The sequence below is a fragment of the Brienomyrus brachyistius genome, chromosome 12 (assembly GCF_023856365.1).
Source record: "Brienomyrus brachyistius isolate T26 chromosome 12, BBRACH_0.4, whole genome shotgun sequence".
Lineage (NCBI taxonomy): Eukaryota > Metazoa > Chordata > Actinopteri > Osteoglossiformes > Mormyridae > Brienomyrus > Brienomyrus brachyistius.
In genome coordinates, this window is record NC_064544.1 from 14,819,465 (window position 1) to 14,833,168 (window position 13,704).

The window sequence follows — 13,704 nt, forward strand, 5'->3', positions numbered from 1 at the left end:
TTATCAGTCAGTATGAAACTTCATCATATTCTATGTTGATTTCCAAGGTTTTTGAGGGTTCCGCACACATCCCTTCTCTGTTGAACCAATGTCCCACATTGGACATTTCTTTTATCTTGAATTTGTACTTTAAAGGGTTTACCTGTTGTCCACAATGCACCTTTCTGAGATGTTCCTCATGTTCATGGTCAGTCTGGTATGGTGGACTCTAGAGAATTGTCACCAAGGCCTCCAAGATCTGCGGTCCTGCCCTGCCATGAGTCAAACAATTATACAAGCGACACACCACTAAATGTGCCAAAAGGATTATGGGTGACTCTTCACATCCTGCGCATGACCTGTTCCAGCTGCTTTCTCCAGGTCAAGGGCTCACCAACAAAACATCACGCTTCAAGCACAGCTTCTTCCCCAGTGCCACCAGACAGTTCTGCTTGCATTTAATGAACAACAATTTAAAATGTGCATCATTTCAATGTTTCTCATGCCCATTGCTTTCGGGATCGGCTCTGGACCCCCTGCGACCCAGTAGGATAAGCGGTTTGGAAAATGGATGGATGGAAGGATTTCAATGTTTGTTTTCTCATCAGCACAGACCTCTGACAATCTATTTGCACGTTATAATTGTACATTGAATGTGTTATATGTTATGTACTGTATATGCATGAATGCATATTCTATGTATTGCACCTGTGTCAAGTTCCAGCATCGCACTATTTAAACTCACACAAACCTCTGTATTTATTACTTTGCATTTACGCCTCACTGTTGTGTCTCTTGTATCTTGTATTTATTCTTTGTCCACATTGTTATGTCTAATTGTTAATTGTCTCTTGTCAGGGTGTCTCCCACTGTAGCAGGCTGTGCCAACACAAATTTCCACTCGCCTTGGTCGTGTGGCAATAAATATTCTGATTCTGATGTTCCTTCTCAAGTTGAAATGATGTTGAACGATCAACAGGGAGACATGAATTAGTTTAAAGATGTTTAATCATAAGATCATGGTCTTTACATTTCAGATACATATGACATCACTTTCTCTATGTGATAGGCGAGGGGTTCGATAACAATAAATTCAACATTCTGCAGCATTTATTAGCAAAACACATCTTCTTTTATTATCTACAGATCAGCCAATGACAGCAGCTGTTTTAGCTACCGGGGCCAATGGCAACTTCTGTTCAAGTACAGCGCCTTGTATAGTTACAAATATTTCAGTCCCTGTGATAGTCACCATGTACAATATATGTGGGTGAAAAGGAGCAGGCTGAGGCTCCACACCTAGAAGGTCAGGACCAGCGGCAGCAGGATGGAGGCAGCGGTGCCGAGGAGGAAAGGCGGGGACTGGGTAGCTGCTCCGCTCAACATGTACTCCACCCGGGACCAGGAACCATTGTTGGGCAGCGGCTGGATCCCTAGTACGCTGCACATTAAGTTGTACACGTCCACTGTGCGGATTGGAGCGGCCTTATAATTCTCCCTAAAGTCTGAAAAAAAAAATACAAATAAATATGTCACAGAAAAAAAATGTTTTCTTATTTTCTGAGTTTTTAAATACTTTCCATAACTTCAATTAACACTTGACGCCAAAAAAGTTTAGATCATCCACCAAGTGATATACTCAGAATCTCTAAAGAAAGACAATCATCAGTTGCACTCCCTGCTCCCTGCAAGACATCTCCAATGCAACAGTCAGCAAAAGGACAGGCAATATAATCTCTGACGGCTTTTTTGACCTGCGATTAACTACATTTTGCATCAGCTTGCTGGTAGTGTAGCTATAAGTATATTTGCATAGTCATTCAAGTAGTTAAATTATTGTTTTTTTTTTTGCAGTTAACTACTGAAACTACCAACAATTTTGGGAAATAAAAGGAAAGAGATTATTTTATTTTCCTAGTGTTATTCTGTGTTTGATAACTGAGCCCCCTTTGACCACTTTTTTCTTTCATCCTGACCGCTGTGAAAGTTCACAGGTAATACATTTGTCAGGATGCCAAAAGGGGCAGGAGTTGCTCAGTGCTAACACATGACTTCGAGGGTGACATCACGTCATTCTTCCAAATTCTGAGGTACCCGGTTACATCCACGCTAACTGTGTTCTCATCTTTGCCAAAAATACAAGAAGTCTTCAAAAAGTTCAACACCGGTGTCCCAGCCAGTGTTGCATGCATGTGGCTTTTCAGAGTTGTTAAGGACATTTTCAAGGCCAAAAGGAGCCGTCCTTTGCATAAGAACTTTGAGACACAACTCATGTGTTATATAAACAGATTTTGCTCTGAAATGTTAAAATGCCATTGCTTAGACCACTGTTCAAACCTGTGTGTGTGCGTATGCATATGCGAAGGGTGTGTCTGTGGTCCAGGTATACATTACATTACAAACCTGTTATTTTGATGTTGTGGGGACAATTTTTTTTTCGGCCCCCACAAGAGGAAATTCAGATTTATAAAAATCTATGACTGCAATCATCCATCCATCCATTTATCCTACTGGGTCACGGGGGGTCCGGAGCCTATCCTGGAAGCAATGGGAACGAGGCAGGGAACAACCCAGGATGGGGGGCAGCCCATCGCAGGGCACACTCACACACCATTCACTCTCACACGCACATCTATGGGCAATTTAGCAACTCCAATTAGCCTCAGCATGTTTTTGGACTGTGGGGGGAAACCGGAGTACCCGGAGGAAACCCCACGACGACATGGGGAGAACATGCAAACTCCACACACGTGTGACCCAGGCGGAGAGTCAAACCCGGGTCTCAGAGGTGTGAGGCAACAGTGTTAATCACTGCACCACCATGCCGCCCCATACAGTGCTAACCACTGCACCACCATGCCGCCCCTGACTGCAATCAAAAAACTAAAAATGCCAAAAGCCTCGTATTTTGTTTGGTTGCTTATCATTAAGGTTACGGCAGAGTAGAGGTTAAGATTGTCATTGCTGAGATTAGGGTTTTGCCCATAGAAATGAATGGACGTTCCCACGAAGATATGAGTACAAGTCTGCGTGTGTGTGCATGCGTGCTTGCGTGTGTGTGTCATTGAGTGATGGAGTTCTGCTCCATTAATACTCACCGGCTCACACGCACCTACATTTCACCTGTTTAAATTTGTCTCCTTAATACACATGCTGAAGAAACAAGCTACAACAGAAAGTGTCTGTTTATGTGTGTAGTTAAGGCACTTTTAACTCAATTTGAGTGTCATTTTTGCTTTGTATTATAGTATTTTGTTATAATTTCATATCACATGCGTTTTGCCAATTTGATCACTTCTTCACAAAGTAGTCTGAACTACTATTTCCAAGTAGCTTCACTAGATTTCTCGCTAAGGTAGCTCCCCGACATCGCCCCTCACATCCTGGCCATGGGCTTTTCCTAACTCTTCCCCCAAGATAACGCCAAGGCTCAATTAAAACAAAAACAACCTACGCACAGCTGATAAGCAACGGAAAACAATAAAGGGCTTTTAGTACCGGACTGATGTAACCACTTCCACACCAACTATAATTTTACTCTTCATATATTTACATCCCTCCAGTGTTCATACGTCAAGCGGGCATGAGCAGTAATTTCACCAAGCGGTGCAGTGCAGAAGTTACCAACATTCGAACGACTCCAAACGGGCTGCTGTTTATGCTTCCTGTCTCGCTTTATTGCCGTAAATTGCCCGCGTTTATATTCTAATTTGGTTTTATTATTCGCAAAGACACATAGTCAAATGTTGAATTTTTTGTTTTGTCATTTAACTTAAGTTTTATTCATGTATTACCATGCGCCCGAGATCGTCTCAGAAGACAAATTTGTCATATGTAAACAAATCCTGGCAAAAAATTTTTTTTTGCTTTTGCAGGTGTTGAAACACTGCCCCCTAATGTTAAAAAATAATTTCCCCCATATTCCCCCATTGTTTACGCCAAGTATAATTCCTGCTACCATACACATTCGGTGGTTATTGATCAGGCTCTATAAGGTATGGAGTCTGTTTGACAGTCTGCATCAACTGAACTCTGTGGGATTTGTGGGATTAAATGGTCATTTCTCACTATGTTATGACAGGGTTTAGTTCTTGCCTGACCTGTTCACCTGCTATCCTCACGAAACTGGTTCTGATCATTATCTTCTATGATTTTTTTTTTTCTTGTAGATTATCTTTAAACGAAGTCTGCTGCAAACAGGTCAAGGCACCAATTTTTATTTGGCAAGATCTCAGCAAGTGTAGCCTACTGGTTTACCTGGTCCACGAGCCAGAAAGAATCCCCTCATGTCCAGGAACTCGTTATCATAGCCGTGCCATCCATGTTGCCAGCCGTTCCCAGTGCCGTTCTGCCAGTAAGGCAGCTTTGCTATGCTCTGCGAATGCAGGTACAGTGTGAACACAGGGCTCTGTGGGCCTTACAGCACCCATTCCTCACTGGGATCCTGGTCAGCATCTTCTCATCTGCACCATGACCGCGCCCCTCAAGCCTCCTTAAACTGCAGTGCTTACTGCCTCTGACACTCTATGCCATTACATCCACCCATTGTTCTGTGGATAGTTCACCTCTCGAAAAACAAGGGATGAGTGTCAGTCTTTTTCCATCAAGCCTTGATGGCACCAGAACAATCGGCCCGTTGAGAAAATAGTGGAATATTCACCTCAGTAATGAACCATCCAGGGTCAGCCACAAGGGTCAATGCGGCAACAAACTTCCCATCCTTGTAATGGAATCGCTGTGGAATTTCTGGTTTCTTGTACACCTTCATGTTCCTTGCAATGCTGAGATTTCTGTAAACCTTAAATATACACGGAACATTTTAGCATACAGTACAAAAGAGCGCACACTACCAGTCAAAAGTTTCTACACGCCACAGGTTTTAACTACATTTCCATTCATTTCATAAACTGACGACTTTTATTATTGTTAAGTACTGGAAAGTTGTGTGAACAACAATAAATGAAAATATAAGTTTCCTTTATAAAATGGAAAGAGTTTGCAACAGTGCATGTCTGACATCCTATTAACCGGTTTTGTGGTGATGGCATAGTCAATTCTAGGTTGTCCTTTAACTTTAAATGCACTAGTTAACTGTTTCATCCCATGAAACAGAGCAGTATTTAATGTCCCCTGTAAAAAAAATGCTTCAAATTTTTTCTGCTATTTTAACTACTTGAGGAGCTTACGTTGATGGATTAAAGATATGAATTTGCTTGCTAACAAAGGTATTATTCATTATATATTTTATTATATATAATATATTTATTATTATTTATTAGCAAAGAATATTAAGTGTATTTTAGTAAATGTTAAGTGAGTAACATGCAAATGTGTAAAATCTCAGTGTTTGTGAAAACTTTTGACTGGCAGCATATTTTGAATTGTTTCATCTGCACAAAGTTAGAGACAAGCATTATTTTGGACTGAAGAAAATATAATTTTAATTCATTTAGAAGATATGAATGAAATACTCTGGAATTCAGTTTCCTCACTTGAATTATAAAGTATTTTAAAATGAGAAGTGAATAAGTGCATTATGTAGAGTTATTTTATGTACTCATTTATCACAAGTAGAGTCATTCTCAAAGTACCATGGTGTTCAATTTGACTCACCGACTCAAACTTGGCTGGTTTGGGCCACAGACTGACAACAGGTCCCCTGTCCATCATCTTTATAATGTCAGACATGTTGATGTACAGCTGGAGCTCGATGACTTTCTCCATCCACTGTATGTCAGTCATACCGTGGTCAGAGAACATCATAATATTAAGGTCTTCCTGCATGTTTTTCTCCTGGGGAAAACAAACCCCGAGACAGTTACCAATCCATGGAGTCGTTTCAGTGGCCTGGTACATGACATCAGTTCACCACAAATATGAAAGGAACCATCAAAATATTTATGTCCATTTCTAAGACCCCATTCATTTTTCCAGAACTTTGTTAAGTACACCCCAGGCAGGATGGCACATGGCACATACACTTAAAAAGGGCATTTTAAAGACATTTTCCCAAATAAAGTATAAGCTTAGGGCTATGGGAGAAACCCCAGGACATCGAGAGGAAGTGCATGCAGGCCACATGCAGCACACAGGAATTAAACCCACAACGCTGAAGCTTTTAGGCCATTTTTTATGCTATTTTCACTGACTACATTCAGTGAAAATTATATGCTACATTATATGCTACCTGACAAACGTTTTTACACACACTGAGATTTCCGACATTTGCATGTCACCCACTTAATATTTACTGAAAATGCACTCTTTGCCAATAAATAAATACATTTACTGTATGTTCACCATTTGAGTGCCTTAATTAGCATTAGAAAATTTGATGCAGCAAAGTAAGCTCCTCCGGCAGTTACAACGGCCGCGAAAATCTGAGGCATTCTTTCTGCGAGGGACATTAAATACTGCTCTGCTTCATGGGGTGAAAGAGTTAACTAGTGCATTTAAAGTTACAGGACAGCTTAGGGTTTGACTGTGCCATCACCACACAACCAATTAATAGTATGTCAGACATGCACTGTTACATACTCTTTCCACGTTATGAAGGAAACTTGTTTTATTTGACTAATATTTCCATTTTTAGTTGTTCACACAACTTTCCAGTGCTTAACAAGAACAAAAAGAATCTGCAGTTTATGAAATAAATGGAAAATTGGCAAAAACCTGTGGTGTGCAACAACGTTTGGCTGTTAGTGTCCATATTTATTTTAGAAAAAAAGTCCCAGATCATTCTTGCTGACCTTGATCTTCCTGTTCAATGTCTGAAGCGCGATGTCCAGGTTTAAGATCGCGGTCTTCACCTGGGGGGACTGAGGGCCATGGTGGTGTCCCTCCACATCAATATTCTCATAGTACACTGTAGCCATGGCGATCTGGCCCCTTCTGATGACCGTAAACGAGGGACGCGTGGTTAACGTGGTCTGAAGACTGTACCACTCTTTCCACTAGCAGATCGTATACCAGGGTTATTCAAATCACGATCCTCAAGGTCCAAGCACTGTGTGCCAGGTGTGAAGCCTTTGTGGCCAATCAGAATCAGTAATTATTCAACTAAGTACCTGGAAGAACTGAAAACAAGGCCTGGATTTGGAACTGGGGTACAGATTTTAAGAGGGGAGCTCATATACTGACGAAGATTCTCTTCTAATATGGAGTTGCTCGATGTTTTCACTCAGAAACCACTGGTGCAAACAGCAAGAGAACATTACAAAAAGCAGGATCAGACTAGTTATGAACCAGCAAGATATATTTATGATATCGAAAACAAACATGAGCAGTACTATGAGTAAGAATGTATCGCTTCATTTTCTTCAGCATAACCACCCTTACCTTAGTGCATTGAGAGCATGTTCCATGGCATCTGTAAGGCGTTTTTCAGGTTTGTCAGATTCAGGCAGCTTACAATATGCAGGACTCACTCCCAGAATTTTCACCTCACAGCCTAATTCAAAATAAAAACCCATGTTGTGTTTATCAAAATGTTCTTGTCATCTATACATTTTCTATTCCCCTACTTTAATATATTGACTCCTTTACACATCTCATTGACAAGAAATTAATGTAGAATTCTTCTAACTTTAAACTGAGTTTAACAGTTATGATATTATGAAAAGAAGTAATGGTACAGGTAAAATGACCAGGAGTAATGCGATTATACTTTTTCTTTCTTTAGCAAACATACACTAGTTCAGGAATTCAAATTCATGTTTAGAAACATTGCCTAATCTAAAAGCTACTAATATGAGCTAAAAATGAGGTCTACACATTGTCCATGAATACCGACGTACAATATCCTTCTTTACTTTGTGCTTCTGTTTACCGTGTTACATAATGCCAAAATCCTCTCTATATTCCCGTGCTGTGCAGTTGGTATTGGGAAATGCACAGGTGGGTTTATATTAACCAAACTTTTGACTCACCTGGCCAGTAATACATATAGACGTCTTTCTTCAGTTTCTGCATGGTCACCCAGAGGGGCTCCGAACCCTCCCACCACATCGGCAGGCGGCTTTCCGGATTTGTACCGATGTTGAACTCCTTCAGCGAGGTTTGATCCCACATGTAATTCCCCGTCATCTGGTGCACTTCACAGTGCCGCCCTGAAGCGCATTAGAGACGTTGACATTGTCAGATTCATATTTGTGGGCCCTTGATGCAAGATGAGCAGAAACATGAAAAACAGGCTTGCCAAGCTTTCGTACAAAAAATTTGATGCATTAACGTGAATCTACACTAAGCCTGTGTACAGGCCTTCCTTACTGTATCTTTCACATTACAGAGCTTTGAATTTACCAATGTGAATCAGATTACATACCCTCTAATGGTACAACAGCAGGCTCTCTACTGAGATTAGAGCGTATAAGTTCAAGTATAGCATGTCTCCCCCATCACATATGACATCAAACTGTAGCAAAAGAAAATGACTTTTTGACAGTTTTGGCTTCTTTTATTCTTCTTTTATTGAATCGTTCGTAGATCCCATTAAGGTAGGTTGTTTCAGACTATGTCTTCTTTTAAAACGATGCCTCATTTAACTTCATGATGATGTTAACAACAGGCTTAGTGATTACCTTACTTTAAGTGGGTCTGGTGTTATTTGGAAAATCATTTTCGATTCTGATAACTGTGTTGTGTCGCCTCTGGCAGGTAGATACGCAGGTCTACATGGGTCATTTTGAAACCAGTATTATTTTCCCTCTGCATGTTAAAACTGAATGTTCTTACAAAACTAATGTTCTTTCTCATATGGCGAACAAATGAATCAGACGTAACGATTCGGATGTAGCTCCCTCTGTGGTTATTCTGTGCTGCTTTTTCATTTAATAATTTTATAATAATGACACGTTTATTGATTCCCGTGTGCGATTCTCTTCTGCACCTGCTTGCTCTCCATGACACACATGTAGGTGAGAGCGAGCTGGGCAGTGAAGGACACCCACCTGCAGCGGCCCCCGTGGAGCTGGGGGGTTAAGGGCCTCGCTCAAGGGCCCACAGACATGTGACTGTTCTACCGAAGCCAGTTTAATGGATAGGAGAACATGTGGATAAATGGTTGACTCTGTACTCTGACCTCACTTAGGTCCAGGTGGAGCAAAGCATGCTTTTGTCATGTCAGTATGGTTATACTGGGTAGTATTCTCCGTGTTTTTATATTTTGTGCATGATATACTATGGTATTATGACATACATATGGTATATGTTCCTAGTATTCGAACAATAATTTATTTTAAACTATAGTGCATTCTGATAATATGGTATTCTGTTATGTGCCATGCTATTTTTTTCCAGCCTGTATTTTACTGTGGTATTTAGTACTCCTGCTATTGCCAAGAAGCACAAATAATATAGTTCCCATACAAAAATAGCAGCTGTATAGTAAACATTGCGATCATTTCAGCTGAAGGCCTGTTGGATTTGGTGGTGGAACCTGAGAATTTCAACCCGAATAAATGAGAAATAAATCATTTCAAATGAAGACACAATTTAAAATGTGAAGTTTTATTTCTGGTTTTTTGAACATGCGTTTTGCTAAAAAATTTAATTAAAAAAAAAAAAGTTTTCTATTGAAACGCTTATATTGGTAAGTGATTAATTGGTTTGAGGCATATAGCTATTAAACTGATAAAGTGTTTTCTTCACTAAGCCAAAACAGATACAATTTATGAATCTTACATTTAGTGCTGTATTGCATTTAAAACATGTAATTAACATGGTACAATACAAAAAAAAACATTACCATTGTATTTTAGCTGAAGATACATTGTAACACTATGTGAAATTGGTGAGATCCTTCAACTGTAATGTTTCATTTGTTTGTGCCTCACTGAATAGTCCCCTTTAATCAATGGGAACAGTGATCAATTTTTAACTTAAGCCTAAATGTTCTCCGAGTTAACAAACCACTGGTTGTGTCTTTTTGTTCTCTTCTACAGTGACATTTGGGGCCACGTGGTATGACGAAAGTGGATTCATTTGAGTTTATACGGTTGTTTTAGCTGCGCATGCTCTAAACATTATTAATGTCGACAGAGAGAGCTATCTATAGCCACACATGTGGAAAATGGCCAAATGAAAGCAAGTGGGAGTGGCAGACAAGGCATGCCTTATTAATCTTTTTCCACAGTAAGGACAGTATTTTATAAAAAATACAGACAAATAAATAAAAGAAATGCACAAAACAAAACTTTCAGCAATGACAGATGGCTGGAGTTTCAATTCTAAAACCGATACATTAATGTGAGTACACAACCAACGCGTGACACATTAATCAGTAGAAGTGATATGGTGATGCCTTACATAGTTTGTTTTCCATTATTTTTGTTTTGCGGCAAACAACATTATGTACTAAAAGCATTTTATTTAATTCACTGCCAAAGGGTCTTCCAGAATTGCAACGAAAAACGTATATATTAGGCTATGACAATCGAGTTCATTCTGCAGACCACATAGTAACAGCAGAGAAAGCCTTACCTGTCATTAGTGAGTAGTAATTAGGAAAGGAGAGACTTGGGAAATCGGGCGTCATGTAATCCACCTTAACGCCGTTATCCACTATTTCTCGGAACCCTGGCATGTTCTTCAGGTCGTCGATATAATCGTAACGGAAGCCGTCGATCAGAAATACCAGGAGTTTTCGGCTGCCGAAGCATTGTCCTGGTAAAAAGCAGACTATAATGAACGCACATGTTGATATTAGTCCTGCCATCCTGTTATCTGACTCTCCTCTGGTCAGCAGTGTTCTGGCCGGCGGTCGCTGCAATTAAGCAAGGGTAGGGTTTCCTTTTTAAAGTCAAAATAAAATCCAGTCTAGTTTTCTGTTGTGCAATCATAATACGTTTATGTATTTATTTATTTGCACTCTTTTAAGTAATTACTAAAAAAAAGTATGCATTAAAGTATGATATAGTATTTATAGTAGGGGATGTCACTGATTGGCACAAGGACAAATTCCAAGACAGTAGAGAGAGATGTTACAAGTTACTAGTGACCTCTCAAGTAATGTGTTACCAATATGTCTAACACAGATCTATCTGAATGAGATTAAATTATTGAAAATAAATGAGACAGCCAAATAGAGATAGGGATTATCTAGATTTTGCGCTCAGATTTGAAATCCCACGATGAATCACTATAGCTTGTTATCGTGAAGTGCGTAAAGAATGGAGTTGGAGTTGTTCTGCAGTTAGTTCTGTTGTGTTATTAATGGTTGTCGGTATTAATAGTTGCATTTCCCTATTGTCGCGCGTGTGTTTGCCCGTGTCTTGTATGTACCCTGTCCGATCCTTGCGTGTATTTAGCTTGTGTAAATCTCCCAACGTGTGTGCATCGTACAGTTCGCTGTCTGACAACCTTGTATTTCCCACCTTTGTAATGGGTTCGGGGCTCGTTGGGTGCCTGTTGTACTTTTTTTCGGGTCCGCTAATAAAGAGCGTGTTTTCCCCGGTAAGTCTTTTTGTCCTTTTCTGCTCCCGTACTTCCTCCATCCGCCCGGCGCCGCTGTATTATATTATGCTTCATTTACAATTTAATTTGTTTAACTTTTGATGAATTAATCTGTTATTATAAAAATAATTTGTTGATGGCTACTGTTGTTGTTGTTGTTATTATTATTATAAATTCAAACTTTCTAATGGTTATTTAAACCTGAAAGTGAAGATGATTAGGACGTACATTTGTGAGGACGTTAGACAGAGGCCAAACACCTTCAAATAGTATACATGAGGCAGTCAGACAGGTAAAGTATCAGTACATATGAGTACAGAAAAGGTCTTAAACATGTGATTTCTCACACTTTTGAGATATTATCACAAGGTCAGCCAGGCTAAGATTGTAGGAATGATTGACTATTTTTAGACTTTTTTTCTCCAGATTCGGAAGGTAAGCTGCTCAAGTACCTGTTCAAATCAGCTAACGATAGCCTAGAGATGTGGAAATAACTTGCCTTTCCGCTTGCAGTTGCACATAACTCTAAGGGTGACTGAAACATGGTCAAAGTTAGAACTAGCCAGTCCTTTACAGCCATTTTGAAGAGGTGCCCTTCCGTTTGTATTAGGAAGCAACAGGCTTCAATAAAGCAAACATGGAACATTCTTCAACAATTTGGAAAAAGTCATGTGCAGATACAGATTTGGTCCAGGTGACACATGGGACATGAGCAAAACTGGAATCACTACAGTCCACAAACCAGAAAAGGTTGTTCCAGGCGGGAAGTGGATCCCTGACCTCTGCAGAATGAGGCACACTTGACCCTTGCTGGTGCTGTGCTAGCAACGAACAACATTCTACAGCAAGAAAAGTGCAAACCCATCAGGAAGAGATCCTAAAACTTTTCAAACATTTCATCAAACACAAAATGCACAAAAGACAAGCCATGCATCCTCTTTTCTTGATAACCTCAGGTCACACCTTTCCATCAGTGGTTCGAACTGTGTTAAAGAAAATGGTGGGGTGATGATATCTTATCCCCCACATTGTTCACATTGGCTGCAGCCTCTAGACCACACTGTTTCGACCAATGAAGACGCATGTCAACACAGCCTGTGTGTTAAGGACATTCACAAACCATGGAAAAGTCATGTCAATCTATGATGTGCCTGGAATTGTTGCTATTTCATACTCGATAGCTTCAATATTCAGACAAGATTTTGGATCATGGGCATTTCCCCATATAACAGAGATGTATCCCTGAGCATAACTCTGCCGCATCTCATGTGACTGATTGGTCAAACCCAGTTCCAACAGTAGAGCTTGACAGAGTTTTTGAAGGGTTGAACACCAACCTAGCAAACATTGTGGACCTGCAACAACTATATCCAAACCCTACCTATGCTCCACCTGGACCAAGAGCAGACCACCTGAACCTCAAGAGCAAAAGGCCACACTAAAAGATTAGACTCTTTGAAAAGAACAAGAAGTTATTATCCAAATCTCCACCCAAAGCATTTGTACCCAAAAAGGGGTTTGAAAAAATCTGCTATATCTCAGTGCAGATCTCAGAAGAGGACGTCTGTATTGTATGTGAAGAGCCCTATAGTAGAAGCTGGCAGAGGGAGGTTTACTGCCAAACATGGGCATACACACTGTGCACTCCAGGTCTACCGGTGTGCATATACCACAACTGTGAATCTGATTTAGACAACTGAAACACACACCACTAATGAGAGAAATTTATGATTAGGTTCCAATCGTAATATGGATGTTTATAATATGACAATGCAAAGCGTATTTTAATAGCATTTATTTTCTTTGATAATTAAAAACAAGTTATTTGAAGAAAGGATGTAAGAAGACATTTTAAATTTTCGGACTAAAGTTTTGCAGATTCAGAAGCATTGTCTTGCTGAAGTTGGATGTTTGCCGCTGCATGAATAGCAACCTGCTACTCAGCATAGCCTTCTGCCAGCAGAACCAGGACAAAAAAAATGCAGATTTTTGGAAAAAATATAGAGTGGTCTTTTAATATTTTCCAGAGCTGTGTATATCTTATCATAATGTAATACATGACTGAGATGTACAACGCTGAATGAAAACTGTACCAGCCAGCCTCAGTCTCCCGTATTTGCCTGTAGATGGTCTTGTTATTACTCTATCACACTTCAGATGTACTTATATGTATCTTCTGTTAATGCATTCTGACAAACCTTAAAAGGAGTCTTTCGACGGTCAGGATAAAAATCATCATTATTACCCCAGCAGCATGAGATATGAAGATCATGT

General features: G+C 39.9%; 1 protein-coding gene across 1 annotated transcript; it reads right to left on the reverse strand.

Annotated features, from left to right (window-relative positions):
* Window positions 1-969: 969 nt before the first annotated feature.
* On the reverse strand, window positions 970-10,750 carry LOC125705090 (glycerophosphocholine cholinephosphodiesterase ENPP6-like). Its single transcript, XM_048971439.1, has 8 exons — window positions 10,459-10,750; window positions 7,908-8,087; window positions 7,318-7,429; window positions 6,729-6,870; window positions 5,593-5,772; window positions 4,640-4,777; window positions 4,237-4,354; window positions 970-1,484 (listed from the first exon to the last, which is right to left on the reverse strand). The coding sequence occupies exons 1-8, from the start codon at window positions 10,691-10,693 to the stop codon at window positions 1,279-1,281; spliced, it is 1,311 nt and encodes a 436-aa protein (XP_048827396.1). The 5' UTR covers window positions 10,694-10,750; the 3' UTR covers window positions 970-1,278.
* Between the last annotated feature and the right edge of the window lie 2,954 nt (window positions 10,751-13,704).

Bases quoted from the DNA above. Each gene is read 5' to 3' on its own strand.
- LOC125705090 (XM_048971439.1), bottom strand. From the start codon at position 10,693: ATGGCAGGACTAATATCAACATGTGCGTTCATTATAGTCTGCTTTTTA. The intron at 5,773-6,728 runs GTCAGCAAGAAT...TGTTTTCCCCAG, and splicing joins CATTGAACAGGAAGATCAAG to GAGAAAAACATGCAGGAAGA. The intron at 4,355-4,639 runs GTGAATATTCCA...CTGCATTCGCAG, and splicing joins CTGGATGGTTCATTACTGAG to AGCATAGCAAAGCTGCCTTA.